Source organism: Cavia porcellus, unplaced genomic scaffold (genome assembly GCF_034190915.1).
Source record: "Cavia porcellus strain 051 isolate PalLab524CR breed Dunkin Hartley unplaced genomic scaffold, mCavPor4.1 scaffold_2, whole genome shotgun sequence".
Taxonomy (NCBI): Eukaryota; Metazoa; Chordata; class Mammalia; order Rodentia; family Caviidae; genus Cavia; species Cavia porcellus.
This window is the reverse complement of record NW_026947485.1, coordinates 58,673,603-58,692,378: the sequence shown is the minus strand read 5'-3', so window position 1 is coordinate 58,692,378 and position 18,776 is coordinate 58,673,603. Positions and strand designations below refer to the sequence as shown.

At 43.1% G+C, this 18,776-nt stretch overlaps 1 protein-coding gene across 7 annotated transcripts in view; it reads right to left on the bottom strand.

The window, feature by feature from the left end:
• Window positions 1–10,057: 10,057 nt before the first annotated feature.
• Window positions 10,058–18,776, bottom strand: part of Ica1 (islet cell autoantigen 1) — a 170,127-nt gene continuing 161,408 nt past the window's right edge. For 5 of the 7 annotated variants that reach the window (XM_013158304.2, XM_013158303.3, XM_063242232.1 and 2 more), the window contains 2 exons: window positions 12,455–12,544; window positions 10,058–10,340 (listed from right to left, as the gene is read on the bottom strand). In XM_013158304.2, the coding sequence (XP_013013758.1) occupies window positions 10,219–10,340; window positions 12,455–12,544 (212 nt within the window). In that variant the 3' untranslated portion in view covers window positions 10,058–10,218. The remainder of the gene's footprint in view (window positions 10,341–12,454; window positions 12,545–18,776) is intronic. The other 2 variants (XM_005006045.4, XM_003475125.5) reach the window with 1 other exon arrangement.

Here is an 18,776-nt window from a genome sequence, read left to right as displayed (position 1 = left end):
CATGTATCACCTAACATTCTAGGGCTTTCTAAACCTAAACCTTTCCAAACGTCTCCTGTAAACGAGTTCCAAAGTCTTCTGATTCACATAGTCAGGTGCAATCACAGCAATTGGTACCATGCTTGGTACCAATTTTCTGTTTTACTCAGTTTTCTTGTTGCTGGGACAGAATGCCCAACACAAGCAAGTGAAGGGAGGAGAGGTGTATTTTGCCTTATGTTTCCAGTCCATGGTTGGCTGGCTCCAAGGCAGAAATTGGATAGAAAAGGAACATAGCAGGAGAGTCTGGTGGAGGAAACCTGTTCAATTATGGCATCCAAGAAGCATAGAGAGAAGGGAGGAACTAGAGATGTAGTGGTTGGTTGATTGTGTCAACTTGAGACATTTAGAAGCTTAACTAAAAGGGTTTAGCAACTCTATACCTACGGGTGTAGAAGACCTACCCTATGGCGGATCATCACCTGGGGAATCAAAGTGAAGGAGCAAAGACAATTCCATTCCATTCTTTGGAAAAGCTCCGGTCTTTGCCTTTGGTTTGGACATTGTCTCCTGGCTTCCAGTGTAGACTCTTCAGCTTTCCAGCATAGACTCTTCAGCCTTTCATTGTAGAGCTTTTGGCCTTCTGTCACAGACCCATCAGCCTGCTAGTGTGGACTTGCACAAAACACTAGGGTAAACTTTAGACCTTGGATTGAATCCTTCGGCCTCCAGTGTGTAGACACCTCCTGCCTGCTTCCTCATGGGACTCTGTGGCTGACAATTGTAAGCCAATCTTGTCATTTCTTATATGTTTGTATATCTTGTATTATGTCTATTTTCTCTAGTAAAACCCTGCCTAATACAGGGATTAGAATACACTTTTCCAAATCATGCCTTGAGTGATACCCTCCATCCAGCCAGCTCCCACCTTTTGAGGAGGGCTTTTGAGGGGACATTTAAGTCAGAATAATAACAAAATGTGATCTGTCAAGAACTGTCAGTCTGTGCTGAGGGTGGAGAAAGAGGAGGAATGTTGAATAGACCCTTAGAGTACAATAGTTGAGGGCCAGCTATATTAGCAAGAAAACATCTCAGACCACAATCAATAAAAGAACCTCCCTGAAATATAGAGAAAAAGGAAGCTCCAGAGAATTGATATATAAGCCAGCCTTCTCAGATGAATTTCCAAAATTAATAATATCCTCCCTCACTGGCTTGCATTGGGTATATGAAGATATGCCACTCTGTATTTCATAGTTTTCCTGAGCAATTTTGATCTACTCCCTGCATGAAGAAGTTGCCTTTGTTCTGTACCCTGCTACTGAGGGAGTGATTATCCAACACTGAGAATGTGCTCAGTGGGTATATCCAGCAGTAGAGGAACAGGAATACCAATAGCCCTAGCCATCTTACTAAAATGCTCTAAGAATGTCAAGCAAAGAAGAAGAGACTGAGAGCCTGAGGGGCTCCAGGATTGAATTAAATTTAATTCTTTCCTCCAGGAGAAAGAACACTTGTTCAATGGCTACAGTCCAGTACTTATGAACTCTAGAGCAAGCATTTTATCACACTGAAGCAGAGCCCTCAAGTCATTTTACTACCAATGATTAAAAAAAAAAAAAAACCACGGATATTTATTTTTGTTAAAGTCCAAGATCCTAATTTTGGTGCAACATTGATCTGAGAAGCTTAGATGAGTTGCATGATTTCTGTGACAAGAGTTCCTTAAGGTGACTCAGCAAGTCAGTCTGATCTTATAGTTCAGCCACTCCAAGCCTTCTCACCATTCCCTGTGCATATTTTCTGTACCGTCTTTATGCTAGTTAATACTTTGTTCATCACTCCTATTGCTTTATAATAATTGTGCATTGCTTCTGTTAGTTAAGGCCATTTCTTTTATAACTAACATATTTCTTCCCATGCTCAAGATCAAAGGCAGGAGAATTTGGTAAGTTCTGATTTTTTCTGGGTGAAGTTACTCTTCCAGGACTACACAATAGCTTCCGGAGTGGATCAGCTGAAATCAGGAGGTCTTGTTTACAGCTCAGAGCATGACTTACCAGCCTATGACTACTGTATGTCTTTGCTAGCAGACTAGGAGCGGGGAATGCTTTAATGTGAGATACGAGTGAGGTAGGCATCTTGAATATGGGTCTATAACAATACCTTCTTGTAGAATTTTGCATCTCCCATTAGAATACAGATTAGCCAATTTACAAGATCTTTGGATACTAAAAACACAACCTCTCAAAAAAAAAAAAAAAAAAAACCACAAAGCCCTCATCTAAGCTACACATACATGTTTTCGTCTTTGCTTTGAACTAAACAAACTCACTATTGCAAGATTTTATAAGTCAGTTTTAAAGACCAAGAGGTTTTTTAAAAAAGGCAGTAATACTTACGCAATATTCCATATGCTCTTCCCAACTTTCCAGCCCTTTGCAGTTGGGCAGGTCCATGTGGTCATTTCTGGGTAAGAGAGGGAAGTGAAACGTGCCATTCCTAGGACAGCATAGAGCAGCCAAGGTGTGCCCTCCTACCGCAGCGTTGCCTTTTCTTGCTGTAGTGACTCAGAAGCTCATGTATTTCATGTGACCAGATTGTTGCTGAGGCACAACCTCACCTGTCCTGATTTGCACCCGAACAGAGATAGGTGGGCATCTGCAGAAGACACCACTGTGAATAATATGAACTTTCTTACAGCAGAAGGCATACCTGTGGCCCTAATCTACGTCCCAGGACGTCTCTGTGTCAGTGATATCTGACTCCTGTAAGTGCTGGAATCTAATTGTGAAGGATCCAAAATCCAATATCTTTTCTTAGAGTCATACAGTACCTATGGAGTCATAATTTGCATATGGTACAATTCTCACTTTATAGTGTAGAATTGTACGAATTTTGACACATGCTTTTGGTCATGTAACCAACAACATGGGTGATTTCCAGCAGAGCTACATCACCCCTAAGTTTTCCTGTCCCCCTTTGGATTCAACCTCCTCCAACCTCAGCCCCTGGCAAGCACTGATTGGGCATCTGTTCTCATAGGTTTGCCTCTTACAAAATGTCATGCATATAGAACCACACAGAAGGAAGCCTTTGGAAAAGCAACTTTGAAATTCTTTTAGATTTACAGAAAAGTTACAAAGATAGTACAGAGTTCTCATATGCTTTTTGCCTGGCTTCCCCTTGTTTATACCTTATGCAGCTACAGAGCAGTTGTTAAAATTAAGAAATCAACATTGCACAGTACAGTATTATTACCCACACTATCAACTTCATTTGGATTTCACCAACTTTTCCCCCATAATGTCCTTTTTCAATTCCAGGATGCAAACCAGGATCCCACATGGTATTTAGTTACCATGGCTCCTTGGTTTTTTCCCATCTGTGATGGTTTCTCAGTCTCCTTCTTTTCATGATGTTGGTAGTTTTGAAATGGCACTGATCGGATATTTTGTTGAATGCCTATTGTTTTGGGTTGGTTTGATCGTTCTCAATTCTGGCCTTGGTTGTGAGTTCGGAGAAAGAATACCACAGAAGTAAAGTAACTCCTCTTTGCATACTGTGAGGGTTGATGTGATAACCATGTGAATTATTGTGTTGTTACATGTATTGATAGTTTATTCATGTATCCAATACTTAACTGCATACAGATTTGAAGGTTTTCCTAATGTTTTTGAGTAGTTGATGAACATTCGGACTGTTTCTAGATTAAGTTTGGAGATTATGTATAAAGAGGTTGCACATTCCCATATGGTTTCTGTGTGAATGTAAATTTTTCCCTCCAGGGTGAAAACCTAGGAGGTATAGGATTGCTGGGCTGGATGGTAAGGATATGTTTAATCTTCTGTGAGGCTGCCAAACTGTTTCCCAAAGTGGCTGTTCCATTTTGCTTTCCCATCAACAATGCAAGAGAGAATTCCAGTTGCTTTGCATCCCAATTTCTTTTGATCAGTGTTCTGGTTAGTGGTTCATTTTAAAAATACCTCTAAGACTGGCGAGACTTGCAGTGTGCCCCTTTTGTCTGGCAAAAACCATGCTTTATTTCTCCTAACCTCCGTACAAAATCTTGTCCAGCTTTATAGGAAATTAAGGATGACTTCTTCATTAGACTTTCAAGCCTTGTCCTCATCCCTCCTCTGTTGCCTTCTAATTTGGAGACGAGTTAGTAAATAATAGGGAGAGACACAGGGCTTGGAGAGTCAGGTGGGAGGTCATCCAGAGACGGCAGCCTTGCCCACGCCTCAGTAGTATTTTACCAAGTGAGTAAGCTTCAGTGATGCTTGTGGCCACACTTTTGTGCGGTTGTGTGCAAGTAAAATGCTAAAGCCTTCAGGGCACTTAATCCTTAAAGCCACACGGCAGGGGGTACTACTGTCCCTATTTTATGAGTGAGAAGACAGAAGCTCAGAGAGGCTATGGCTTAAGCTGGTGGGGCTCAGGTTGATTGTGGATTTGTTCAGCTTCAGATTAAACCCTCTACTGCTCTAAACTACTGTCCTGGGTTCTACCTCAAAGAGTATTTCAAATAACTGACTTCTGAGAAGAAAAATTAAAAAGGGAGGGGGGGGGGGATTGGAGTTTTGTTCTTAAAGGAGCTGTGCCTGACTTTGAATGCTTTTCTTGCAGCTCCTAGAAAACAGGTGGGAGTTGGGCAATGTGGGTTCTAGTCGTGGTTTTCCACTGACTTTGTTTTCTGAAAACTCTTTGGCTCTATGTTAGATACAGAGGCCATTTTAATACCTAGGAGTGTATTTTAATACCACCGGAGTGTCAGGTGCTCAGGAGGCCCCTATGAGCATCAAGCTTTCTGCACAAGTCCCTGCCTAAGGGTGGCATCTAATAGGACTCATGCAGGGGAGCTTTCTGGACAGTGTTGTGGTTCTAGCGTGAGACGAGGGTTTGGGTTAGTCAAGCCCCTCCCCAAAGTTACTGCAGTGGACACTGAAGCATCCATCTACTGCAGCTTCATCCTTGTGCCCATTCTTTCTTCCTCTAATAACAGCATCTTAGTTTTGCTCAGAAAGACTATCTTTTCTCTGTTCTCAGCCTTTGAGTGTCGACTCCAGGGATGGGCACATGAGACAATGGACACACAGCATGTTTCTCACCTACTTACCCTTTGGTGCCAGGGACTGAGAACTGAACACAGGGTCCAGAGTAGGCTCAGGAACCAGCCTGGCTGGACATACTGGTGACTGTTCTTGGGTTGGCATGAAGGCACATAGGGAATCAGAGCTGGGAGCTGAAGAGCAGACAGTTGTTGAGGACATCTTCTGAGTCCCTAGGTCCATGGTGGTGCGATAGAGGGCATTCAGAGCCCTCTCTAGTGACATGTCAGCCAAGTGTATGAGTTGTTTTTTCTAAACTAAAACCTCAATATTCAGGTTTAATTGCAGTGTTAGCACTTTGCAATAAATAAGTGGGTTTTGGGTTGTAGTTTGGGAACCTGGTCTCTAAAAGGCTCATGATCACTGCCCTAGACCTGCACCTGTTGCTGTCACATGACAGTACAGATACCTGAGCAAATAAATCCATCTGTATCTTTTAGTTGTTATTTAAGTCAGTGTGAATTAGGCTAGATTTCAGTAATGAGGTGCTTTTTTTATTAGTACATTTCTACTGTAAATAAGGTTTACATTCCTTGTGTGGAGTTCATACATGCACACAGCACATTTAACTTACTTTTTTCATTTCTCCATCCCCTTTGCCCTGCCCTTCACCTCCTGATCCTTTCCATTTGAGAGAGTTCTGTCTCCCTTTGTCCTATTACCTTTTATTTTGCTCTTTATTTATAACCTGGCATGTGATATTTAGGCTTGTGTGTTTGCTTTATTTCACTTAACATTATAGTCTTAAAGTGCATCCATTTTCCTACAAATGACTCAAGTTTATCTTTCTTTACAGCAGAGTAGAGCCCCACTGAGTATAAATAAGCACATTGTTTTATCCATTCATCTGCTGCTGGGCATACAGGCTGTTTCCACAAGTAAGCTATTACCAGTCGTGTTGCCATAAAATGAGTATGCATATACTGCTGTAATATTATGTCTTAAATGTTTGATACTTAGAAGGGGAAAATCTGGGTGAAATGGAATTGCTAGTTTTTAGTTTTCTGAGAAATCTCTGATTTCCATAGTGGTTGTACTAAGCAAGCCACCAACAATGTAGAAGTGTTCCTTTTTCCTAAAGCCTCTCCAACATTTGTTATTATTTTATTTCTTCTTAATGGCTAATATTTCTGGGATAAGATGGAATCTCAGGGTTGTTTTAATTGGCATTTTTCTAATGACCAGTAATGCTGAAGATTTTGGATGTATTTATTGGCCATCCATACTTCTGCAAAGTCTCTATTCACTTTACTTGCCCACTTTTTGATTGGGTCTTTTATTTTAAGGAATCTAAAAAATGTTAAAACAGAAAAACAACGTTCTACAAAGCAAAACAGGTAAAACTCTTGTATTCCTAGGTGTACAGAACTGTTCTTTCTGAACAGAACCCTGGCTGCACAGGAAATAGTACTGAGAATCAACAAATAGGGTCATATTAAATTAAATGCCATGCACAGCCAAAGACACAACAAAGAGAGTGAAAAGTTACAGAATGGGAAAAATATTTGCCAACTATTCCTCAGACAGATTAACACATAAAATCTATGAAGAATTTTAAAAAAAATGATATGCTGTTTGAACTTTGTCTTTCTAATCCATTCATGCCCCTTTCTCAAGATTCCAGATTCTGATTACTTTCAGTTAAAAAATAATTAATTCTAAAAACTCCACAGAAGACAAGGTGTGAGGCAGCAGTGGTTGCTACCCTCCCTGTCCTGTACCTACTATGAGTACTGCTCATTTAACATTACTCATTAAGCTGAATCGTTCTCAATGCAGAATCCTCAGCAATCACTGCCAATCATTTGAATTTGTCTCCAAGCCAAAGTCTGTTTTCCAGACTCCATCACTGCATTGTGAGTGGCACCACTCAGAAGACTGGGATAGTGGCTTAAACCAAAGCAGAAGATTAACTGCCATTCCTGCTTGGAGGGTACTGGTTGATCACAAAGACAGGTACAACTTTAATATATTGGCAAAATCAAATAATCTTTATTTTTAACTCTGAGCCATTTGCCAGAACTAGCCTCTGGGGAGGGGTCTTTTATGGCAGCCTGTGAGAGAGGGGAGTATAGAGTTTAGCTAACTGGCTCTGTGCTGCAACTTGGGCAGAAAGTGAGTGAGAGCTGGCATGAGCCACCTTCACCCAGATAGCTGGGCAGCCTCACATGGCCCCTTTGGTGCCTTCGCCCTGGCCCTACTCTAATTGTAAAAGCTGGCTCATGCACCCTGGATGAGCCCTGCTTTCATGCCCACTGGCCACCCAGGGTTCCCAGCATCAAGGAGATCACATTTTTCAGGCAGAAACCTCCGACAGAAAGTATTGGTTCTTCCTAAGTTGGTGCATTTCTAATTCCGAAGCTGATGGATGCTGTTCTCACTCTCCCAGAACTCAAAATCAATTTGACATTTCTAAAATTACACTCTGAAGGCACTGAATCTATACACCAAGAGCCCGTGCCAGCTGGGAAAAAGGAAGGAGGAAATGGAATCATTTCTGGCTCCCTCCCTTAAATGTGTATATTCTCGGTTGGCTGAGGGAAGGGGTGCAGGACACTGGAAATGCAGGAAACCACTGCAGGAGCAGGTGCTGTGTGTTTCCCAGGGTTTCAGTTCAACTGTGGCGCAGGCTGGCCTTGTGACACGGGATGGCAATGAGGAAGAAGAGAGAGTGTGTGTGAAGAGGCTGAGCCATCTTTGTCTGGTTCATGCCAGAGATAAGCCGTGGGCAGCTAGGGAGGGGCCTTGAGATGGGTCCTACTGCAAGCTCTCTGGCTGGGCTGGCGCACCGGCCACTTACAAGAGAACCAGGCAGCAGCTGCTTCTCCTTAAACTGGAGAGGTGGTCAAGGGGCTTTGTGTGAGCCCAGATCAAAACACGCCTATCAAAAGGGATCAAGAGCCTGGCCAAGTGAACTGCAGATGGGAAAGGGAATAGAATCTTATTCTTTGCTTTTTCTTTTTTTTAAACCAAACTGTAAAGAAAATTGGGGGAGCAAATGCCTCATGTGCAATTTTTCCTTTTCTTTGTAGCAAAGCTTGTCCAACTACCACAATCCTCGCTCCACCCACAGATCAATTTTAAAATGCAGTCTGGTAGTATTTAAAGTAATCCATTCAAAATAGAAGAACGCCACCCCCTACTTACCCTCCCACCACCTGGAGAACCAGGCCCACCAGCTTGGAATCGTCACTGCAGCTGCTGTGGGCTTTCGTGGCTGCAAACAATCCCAGGACAGAACTAGGACCTGTGGTCCATATTGCACGAAGGACAAATGGATCTGGCAATCATTAATCCATGGCATCCAAGGTGACCCAAGCTGACTGCTGAGGAGACAGATTTGGGGAAACAATACCAATTCTCTAGGGTTGCAGCACTGCAGTACAGGCAGGTGCCTGGAGCACAGACCTGCGCAGGCCAGGCAGCAGAAGGGAGGGTTAGGATGGAGAAACTCTCAGGGAGGGAGGACAGTGCCTCACATCAGACTTGGAGACTTCCCTGTGGTGGAAGGGCCCAGAGGGGCCCTTGAAGGGTGACTGGGGTTATGATGGTGTCCCTCTTAAGGGCACAACAAATACAGGGTGTGGGGTGGGGATCGGGGTTACAGCAAGAACTTGCATGAGATGTGAGGTGGGGGTCCTCAAAGCCCATGATTTACAGGCTGAGGGATCTGCTAAATGAAATCCCTGACAGGGAAGCCAATAGCACTACCCAAGCTGTGTTAGTGGCAGGGTCTCTAGCCCATCTCATCTGTGTAAGGAACACCCTCAACAATCCAGCCTTCTAGGGGTAACTGCTGGGGTCAGGCTCTTCTACAAGGGTGCTCCTGTGTGCAATCCCAGGAAGCCCTTTTAGAGCTGGGTTAAAGCTTCGGGAGCCCAGGGGAGGCCTCATAGCCTAGCAGAGCATGCAGAACCATTTCTCAGCTGATCACCAATTCCGTATCACTCGAGGCCCTGAGGGTGTGAAAAGGATGTACAAGGGCTTCTTCAAGTGTTTGTGGTCCTCAGTAGAATGTGGGAGAAGAGAAGTCTTAGCTTTGGGATCTTTGGCTTCTGTAACAGAGGTACAATATCTGAGCTACCTATGTGTCCAACTGCAGAAATGCTGCTCCTGGCCCTGCCTGATCCCACAAAGTTCCATCCATGGACCCAACTATATTTTCTGGGGTGGGGGGTGGCATCAAGTCTAGCTTCAGGACTACAGGTGGGACTTGTTTTCCTCCAAACCTCCCCACCCTCTACGTCCAAGGTGCTTCAGTCAGCATAACACTGAGTCCCCACACAGACTCCATGGCTTAACTTTGCATGTCAAATATTTTCTCTGTTTAATTAAAGTCACAAGAGTCTCCAGAAATACATGCTTCTGAATTCAAACGACGAAGCCAGAAAAGGAGGTGCTGGTATCTGAAGATAGGGCTGCTTTCCACAGAAGGGTTTGTGAAGTGGAGAGAATCCCAGCTCCTCCCACAGTGGTGACATAAGGCCTCTGGGCAAGCAGTGTGGGACTGCAGTGAGCTTCGTCCAGAGTTCGCTGAGAGGTGCTGTGACAGAAAGAGGGAAGCTTCCTGCAGCACCCTTCCCTCAGAACAGAAGGGGACAGTGAGCTTTGTTAGCCTCCTGCTGCCTCTGAGGTCTGCATGACACATGATACCAAGTCCCTGACTCATGTGAATTCTATTCTTGGAGAACTGTTTGTAAGTCAGCTTCTTTTCTACCTGATAAAGGGAGTCTTACATACACCTGTAAAAGCTTGTGACTCAAATGTCTGTAAGTCAAGGACTTACTGTATTTAAACCTATTGCACAGTAGGCTTCAAGTCTGAACTTAGATCTCACAGTAGCCTGTGACACCCACAATGGCCGTGATGGTTTGCTGGCTGTAGAGTGGTGGCCTGGATACCACTCCTGGACACTCTTATGCTGCTTATATTCACACAGAGAAAACACTAAAACCCTTTACACCAAATAAGAGGATCAAACCAGTATAAGGGTCTTTGACCCTTTCATTTTATTAAAATGGCATGTAAATATTAAAACAGCATACTGATCACATTATACTTCTGCTTGCCCCAGGTATGAAGCTGGGGAGTGGAGTGGCGTGAAGCCTTCCTCCTGAAGGTTGCAGACTCATGCATTGAGCAATTCATGTTCTTTATCAGTTTTCCCAACAGCATCGGGATTTGATAAGGGGTCGAGGTCAGCGAAGAGGCTGAACCAGGCAGTCAGGTCCGAGGCAGCCTTGGCAGGCTCTGGGGAGAGAAAAGAAAACATCAACAGACTCACCTTCAGAATGCCTACCTCTGCCAGGCTGTTTGTAGGCAGGTCCAGCACCATCTAGAAAACTGACACATCCTGTGACCCTCTGCCTCCAACGGGTTAGAGAGTTCCACATGCCCAGGGTTGGGTGGTTAATATTTCTAAACCAGAGCCCAAAGCTCAGTGAACAAGGAGCTCTGTGTTAAATAATTCCCAGCTTCACCTAGCATGTGACCACTGCCCCCAGAGCAGCTCTAAAGCTCAGACCTGTTGCTTCACCATGACCAGGAAATAATTAGTTCAGAAATCAGAGTGAATGGCCAAGAAAGGAAGGTGCTTTCCAGTGTCTTGTCTGAAGGATCCCTTCAAACCTGCTGGGTCAGAGCAGATTTGCCTTACTTTTCATCCTTCAAAGCAACAGGCCCAGAAAGGCTTATATTCTTTCTAGGTCTGACTTCTTTGCCAGGTTCACTGCCTTCTTCACCTCTCCCATCAGAAGGTGACTCTGGTGCACCTCCCCTTTCCCCGGCTGGAAATCCCCCGTCTCCTCCTGCTCTTTCACCGAAACACCTGCCTGCACGTCCTGCATTCCATGATTATCAGCCACATTATCTTCCAGATGAGGGGAACATTTCCAAAAGAGTGCTTCATGCAAGTGATTTCTAAATAAGCTGGGGCTCTTTAAATCTATCTATCTCCATCTCTATATCTAAATCATTCCACATGAGAATTCTGGTTTTGTTCCTTGTCCAACAGATGGGAGTGGGTCAGAGGCATAAGGAAATGTCTCTCTGATGGGAAATCCTTCTAGGTGAGAGCAGCAAGGAACGTGCTTGCCATCTTGCCATCTCAGAAAATACTGGTAGGACAAGTTCCTCAAAGTGGTTAGAGTGAAGGGATGACAATGATGGGATTATATCACATAAACATGGTCTTTGATCCTTTCATTAAAATGACACTGAGATGCTAAAACAGTGAACTGATCACTTTATACTTCTGATTCCCCTTCTTTTGCTTCAAAATCTCTTGTGAATATAGTACATTATAATGACATAATCTATATACGGGTATCTACCGTAACGATAAAAGGCTGCTAGCAAGCAGCATAATATTCCAGTTATAATTAAATACAACATTCACTAAATTTCATGTGATCAGCCCTCAAAACACCTGGTTTACTTCAATAAGCAGAGGCTTGAGAGCATTCAGTATGGTTTGCTTGAGGGCCCGGAGGTAGGGGAAATTCCTTAAGATAGTAATGTGTTCGTTTACTCATCATGTAAGTAGTCACACAAGGATACTGTATGGGGCAAGACTGATTTAGGTGCACTAGTATATCTTGATTTGTGATAAAGAATACCAAGATATCTTAAAGATATCTCCAGGGAAAGTATGCTACACTCACTACCGCTTTCTTCTAACCTCTGCAAAGTCTTCTGAGGAATTCAGAAAGAATCCTGGAGCTGCTGGAGGGGCCAAGTGACTGCACTTTGGGGCAATCCTCAGAAATCATTTGCACAACACTTAAAAGAACATGTGGGACACTTTTTTGATGATCATGGGATAGACATTTCCTTTCACTTTCAAGGGTCAAAGGGGAAACTGGGTGACAACCAAAGGAACAGAGATAGAGCTGCAAACTTGAGATCTTCTGTTGAGTAGATGTTCTCTTTGGAGGTCTGTCTCCAAAGAGAGTGGATCTTATGAAAGGACCTCTTCTGACAACTAAGGAACCTGTCTCTTTCTAAGGAGCACTAATTAAAAGTCTTACTGGATGGTTGCAATGGTATTTTTAGTTGAAAATAGCAAACCTCAGTGACCTTTCATACCTTGGTATTTTCAGACAATCACATGGAGAGCAATCACATGGTGAAAGATATCTGATTCATTCTCATTAGATACAAGTCAATAAAGGGAAGTTTGAATTAGCACAGTAAGCCAGCAAAAGTCAGAATGTAATTTCTAGAATCATGCAAAATTACCCATCCCATAGTCTTGCAGTGAGCCCTAGATGCTTAAATGACAATTAGTAAAGAAATTCAGAAAATAGTGTAGGCTGCTGGAAAGGAAGGAAATTTCATTGGAATGGGATAAAACACCTTGTTACCTTTCAGTGCAGGGCTCTCGTCATTTGGATTGCTTGTCTTTGGTGCTGGCCAAGGAGTAGGAGGAGGACTGACATTGCTCTCTGACCAGCCTAATATTCAAAACCAGAGAACATTAGATCTAGTAAGTGGCCCCAGAAGCTCTTGGGTACATACATGGTGGCTTCTAAACAGAGGGTCGAAGACTGTATGATGTGATCCTTCTCTCATGTTTCTCATTCTAGAATACCTTTGAGGGGACAAGAGAGCTCTATAATCATGCCCAGTTCAAAATATGGAAGACTAAGGGAGAGACTGGACTTTGAAAAACAAGAAATTGCTAAAATTACAGTATTTTTTTGTTTTAAGCTTTCTGCTCATTTTTATTTCTAAGTATGGTCATTTCATAGGTACATCAAAAGTTATCAATAGTGTGCTAAAGGAGGTCAAGTGCCTCAGCTTTCTGTAAAGAATGGGGAAAATTTAAAACAGTGAATACCATTAAATGTAGAAATGGAAATACAGTACTAAACTGCACATCTTTAATATGATTCAGTTCATTTATTTCTACACAGCTAATTTAAATAGTGAAGTTTAACACAGATAAATGTAAGACAGTACAGTGTAAATAAATGAGGGGAAGCACAGTCTCGCTGACCTTATTCGTACCCTCCCAATGGCATTCACCGGTGCCATGCACCTGTGTGTTGCATGGCCTTCGGTGACTGGAGGCGCTCAGTACTTTTACTGCAGGAAGCAAGCCTGCCTTTCCCTGGCACTTACTGTTTCTTCCGGATGTCTTGACAGGACCTTTATTTAATTCAGGCCTGCACCACATGCTTCATTTTACTACAGCTTTAGTTCTTTGTTAATTCCTGTCTTCCCATTGAGAAAGGAAAGTTTTTCTTTAGTGTGCTCCAAAATACTTAACACAGAACAGGCAGGTGTTTGCTGATTAAGCGCACTGTTGGTTCTCACTATAAAATGCAGACCATTAAATGCTGCGCCACATTGGGACCATGATACTTAGCCCAGTGTCCCTCTGCAGGGATGTTCTCATGCTCAGGGTTTCATCTTTGATAAAGCCCTCAAGAGAGATCACGTGTGGATGGCAGAGTGCAGATCGGACAGAGAAACCAGTATCCAGAGCAAGAACGTCCTCAAGATATGCCACAAAAATTACAGGATGTAATACCATTTGTTTACCTCCTTTCCAGGAGACTTGCAGAAGCATACTAAATTTATTAGTTTGTATTTTTGTCCTATAGTCATCATCCTCTTCAATCCAAAGGCCACACATTACTCATTTTTATACCCTGCAGTGTACATGATAGGAAATAGATGGCTGTTGAATGGAGATAAACATAATACTTTGTAAACCGTGAGAAGTATACTTCTGAAGCGCTATTTTAAGAGATGGCAAAGCAGTTCCTGACACCAAGAAGAGGCTCAGATAACTACAGGTTGAATGTAGTTCATTTTCAAAAAGTGGTGTACAAACATACTTATGAAGACCAACCAATGAGTAAGTGAAACCTGGAGCTGCAACCTATTTAGTCTTTTTTTTTTTTTTTTTTTTAACTTTTTATCGGTACCAGGGATCAAACTCACGACTGCCTGCTTGCAAGGCAGGTACTTATGCCACTGAGCTAAATCTCCAGCCCGGCCTATTTAGTCTTAATAAAAAATATAAACAGTCATTTACTGCAAAGGTAAATGACCATGCACATAATGTAATTCACAAATAATTCAGAGCTGCAGATGTCCAGGAGGCCTTCTGGGATGGTGGAAAAGCTCTAACCCTGAGCTGTGGTGACAGGTGTACAGTACAGGCGAAATGCTACAACTGTTCTCTTACAATAGGTAAATTTTTTGGCATATAAATTATATTTTGATGAAGTAGTTAAGAAATGACCAGTATACAGTATACCAAATGACACTATATCATGGTCTCCTAGCCCCAAGAAAATTGGCCCATTGCCATTTCCCTTTTAAACAAAAGTCACCTAAAATGATCAGTGAGGAAAGTGAAAGTTCTCATCCAAGGTTGAATGATGTCAGTCACCGGGAAGGCAAGGGGGGTGGTGGAAACTAACTGGGTGATTGTTACCCTTTCCCCACAACTTCTGATGGAACATGTTTCTCAAAGGAGGCAGAAAAAAACCCACATGTCAGAATGGAGCCCATCTCCCTTCATGTAATGCACGTGTACAAAAAAAATTATGGACCAATAAAATGCATGTCGAGTCATATTTTCAAAGTGCCAAAATACAAATAATATTTGCCGGCCTAACACTGAAAGAATGATAATGGCAGCTTTCTTTAGAAAGAAAATTTTTGAAGGGCAGTGGTGGGGATTGAACTCAGAGCCTTGCATGTGCTGAGCAAGTGTTTTACTCCCAAGCTACACACCTGGCTCCGAAATGTCTTCTAACTGAATTCTTTTGTAACTATGGATTTTTGTAAAAACATAGCTCACCTAGACACTGATGAACCCACACAAGCACCATCCAGAATCCATAGACTTTGAGGATTCTCTGAAGCAAGGAACATGGGATCCGAGCTGAGGACAACAGTGCACCTCAAGACTCTTTTATTTTTTTTTTAACCTGCAGAATTTACCATTTTTACAGAAAAACTTATCTTACTAGTTTTACATGTTCTCATTTGTGTCACGCAGTTATAGTTTCCACAGGGAGTGCTTAGGCTCAAACCCAGAGTTTTGAACATTCTAGGCCAAGTGCTATCTCACAAGATTGTACTTTACAGCTCTTTTATATTTTTAAAAAATTTTTTGAAACAGGGTCTTCCTAAGTATGTAGGTTGGCAAGGAAGTTTCTATCCTCCTGGCCCAGAATCTCAAGTAGCTGGGATTTATGTGTGGCATTTCATCCATGCAGATACCACCATAATCAAGAAATAGACCTCTTACCAAAGATTCCCTTATGCTTGCTACCCCTCTGTAGACACAGGCGGACCCTTTCCTCACCCATAACTTCTGCCAACCACTAATCTATTCTCTATCACTACAATTTTGTTATTTCCTAATTATTATTTGCTATCTAAGGGCTGAAAATATAACTCAGTGGTATACTCTATAACTCATATGAATGAGGCACTGGGCTTGATCCTCAGCAATACACACACACACACACACACACACACACACTCCTACATACATACAATATTACATCAATATGATAATATAACATTTAAAGCCAGACACATGCCTGTAATTCCAGCCCTTGGGAGGCTGAGTCAGGAGGAATACCATGAGTTCAAGGCCATCTTGGGCTACAAAGTAAGATGAAGGCCAGCCTCGACCGTATAGTGAGACCCTACCTCAAAACAGACAAAAATGAAAACAAACCACCACATAAATAACTTTTAAAAATTTAACTTTTTGCTAGTGGATTTTTGTTGCTGTTTTAGAAAAAGGATCTATGTTGCACAGGGCTTAACTCCTGTGCTTGAGGCATTCTTCTATCTCAGTTTCCCAGTTTGGCATCTCATAGACACACAGGACATCATTCCCCAGCCCCCAAGAAGAAACGCAGCTGAGTGTTGAGCCACGTTTACTCCTGAGAACAGTTCCTGAGCATCCATTTAAGCAGTCTAACTCCATGTGCAGAAGGGAGTAAAACAGCACGGCTCTGACACCAACTGTTAACAAAAATACAATGTTTCAGCTGCAATTTCAACCTCACTTATATCACTCTGGAAATTATTTAGGGAAAGGGTGCAATCAGGGTAATTATGGATGGAATGCCAAACCAGAATGAAAACGTCTTGGCTTCTGTCAGGAAAATCAATGTTTAAAGAGAATTTTGCACTTCTAATATTTCGGTAATTGCCCTCAACTGTTCTCTGGTTGGTGTTAGTTGGTTGAGGTGCTTCTGACGTGAAGGTGTGTCTGGAAAGATGTCTGCCTCCCTCCCAGGGATTCTGTCAGGAGAGAAGTGGGGAGGGTGGGGCAGGAAAACTGCCAGCTCTGTGAACAAAAGGGCTATCTGATCTTTGGGCTTCTTTGATATGGCAAATGTACTACCCATTTGCAGAAAACATATATAAAATTTTATTAGTGCAACCCTGCCCCCCTTTACTTACATAAGGGAAAATAAAAATCAGCCTGAAGGAACACTGGCCAGTGAGAGCAGCAGGTGAGGCCAAATCACACCATCCAGAGAAGGACTTTGCCCAGGGTGAGAACGTAGCTACAGCTGTGAGTGCAAAAGCCCAGGCTGGGTTGCTAACCACAGCCTGGGGAGCTCTGGGGTGGGGTTGATCTTGAAGAGCAAAGTAGGAACAACAGACCCACAGTGGGCAAGACCACCCTGCATTCCACCCTCAGCCTCAGTTTCCACACTTGCAATAAGTGGAAAAAATTTCTGTCTAATTAGATTGCTGAATGGACAAACTGGGATCTGTGAATGAATGAGGTAGTACTGAGGCTGGGAGTAGCCCTCAGTAAACCTAAACTGAATGGAGCTTTGTGTCCAGTAAGTCAGCAGGCATTGGGAGTAACTAAGCCTTCAAATATTATCTTCAAGGCCCACATCCTAGGCTTCTGCTTTAATCTTTTATCAGTTACTTGCCTGCCATCCATCCATCCATGCATCCATCCAATAAACACTACTGAATTCCATGCATTGAGCTGTGTTCTGAAATTAGGTGAGCAACAGAAGTAGGAACTCTGTTCCTCTGACATTTTAGACCAAGAGACAGAAATGAAGCCAGTTTTCCATGGAGGGCAGTAAGAGACATGACTACGTATGTACTGGGAGTGGAGAGAAGACATGACACCGATCACTAGGCTGATGAGTCAAGGACAGACATTGAAACAGAGATGCCAAAGGACACGATGTCAGCCAGGTAAAATACCAGGCATATGTAAGTGGGTGGTATAAGTGTAGACCCATGGGCACACTAAAGCTCAACATGGCTGCAGTCCATTGTCTAGGCAGCATACACAGTTCTCCAGCAGAAAACTGTCATCTAGTCATGTGTGCTAAGTAATGGTGTGGGAGTCTGGGCAGCCACACAACTGAGTCAGGTCCTAAAGGACCCTGTAAACCAAGCTGAGGAGCTGGACTTTATTTGAATGGGGTAAAAACTCACAACTTGGCAAGTCACAAGACCTTTCTGAGGTTATTCAATGCCCCTGAGAAAACGGGGGTGGAGGAGATTGTCATCAGAGTTCTTTCTGTGGACCAGCAGAGGCACTTAAATCACTCAGATCTCCAAGCTCTGCCTTGCAGATGCAGCTCAGCAGGGCTGGCAGGAGCTGCTGCTTTGATGGAACTAACAATTCCACTGAATCAGGCGCTGAGACCGCCTGATTTGTGTTCAAGCTATAAATATGCTCATAGTCTTTTCCCTTGCAATTCTCCATTTGAGTCCTGGAGAAGTCAGTTACCTGGAGCCAGGCTAAACCTGGAATAGCAAGAGATGAGCTTTGGTTGAGGAATGGTTTATTTGAGATAATCTAAAGCTTGACGCGCCACCAGCCTTAAATGGAAACCCACCCAGATGGTTCTGGCACCTGAAAACTGAGGAAAACAAACTATGTCCTGAGGCAATACAAGATTGTATCTTTTTTAAGACTCTGGAACAAGATTGCTAACTTTGGTTTGTAGGAACCTAAATTGAAAGATGTCTTACTGCTTATTTTGAGCAGTTGGTAATCTTTCCTAGTCTCCTAAGTTTTAGACACTGGTGGAGAATGGAGAACAGCGGCAAACAGGAGACCTCCCAAGCTTGCCTGATCTCTGCTCAGGCTGCTGCTCTTCCTACTCACGCTGAGAAGCCTCAGGAAGGCACAATTTTCTCATCACTGCATGACACAGGAAACCCCAGTCCCTATCACACTGACTTCAGAAACTCTTAAACATCTCAGCTAAAATTAACTCCATCTTCAGACTTTTAGTACAACTTGATCTGACACATATTCCCATAGTTTGAGGCAGGAAGAAAGGAAGGTTTAATTGCTCTTCCACTAAACCCCACTACCTTAGCGTTCCCTGTAGGGGAATAAAATGAGGACAATGGCCAAAGAAGGAAAAATGCAGGCACTAGAGAAGAGAGGAGGAGGTGTGAAGAGGAGGGAGGAGGAGGGAAAAAAGGAGGGAGGGGGGGGAGTACAGAGCACAGGAGGGGAAGAGGAGCTGTGAAGTAGGACAATGGCACAAGTGTTAAAGCAGGAGCATCTAGAGCATCACTCATGTTTGTGTCGATAGGGACTCTGTCTCCTGGCATGGACATGTACATCTGTCCCCTGTGGCTAGCCAGGGGTCTTCATTTCTGTGTGCAACCACAATGCCCACGTCAAGAGGCCTGGCTAGGCAC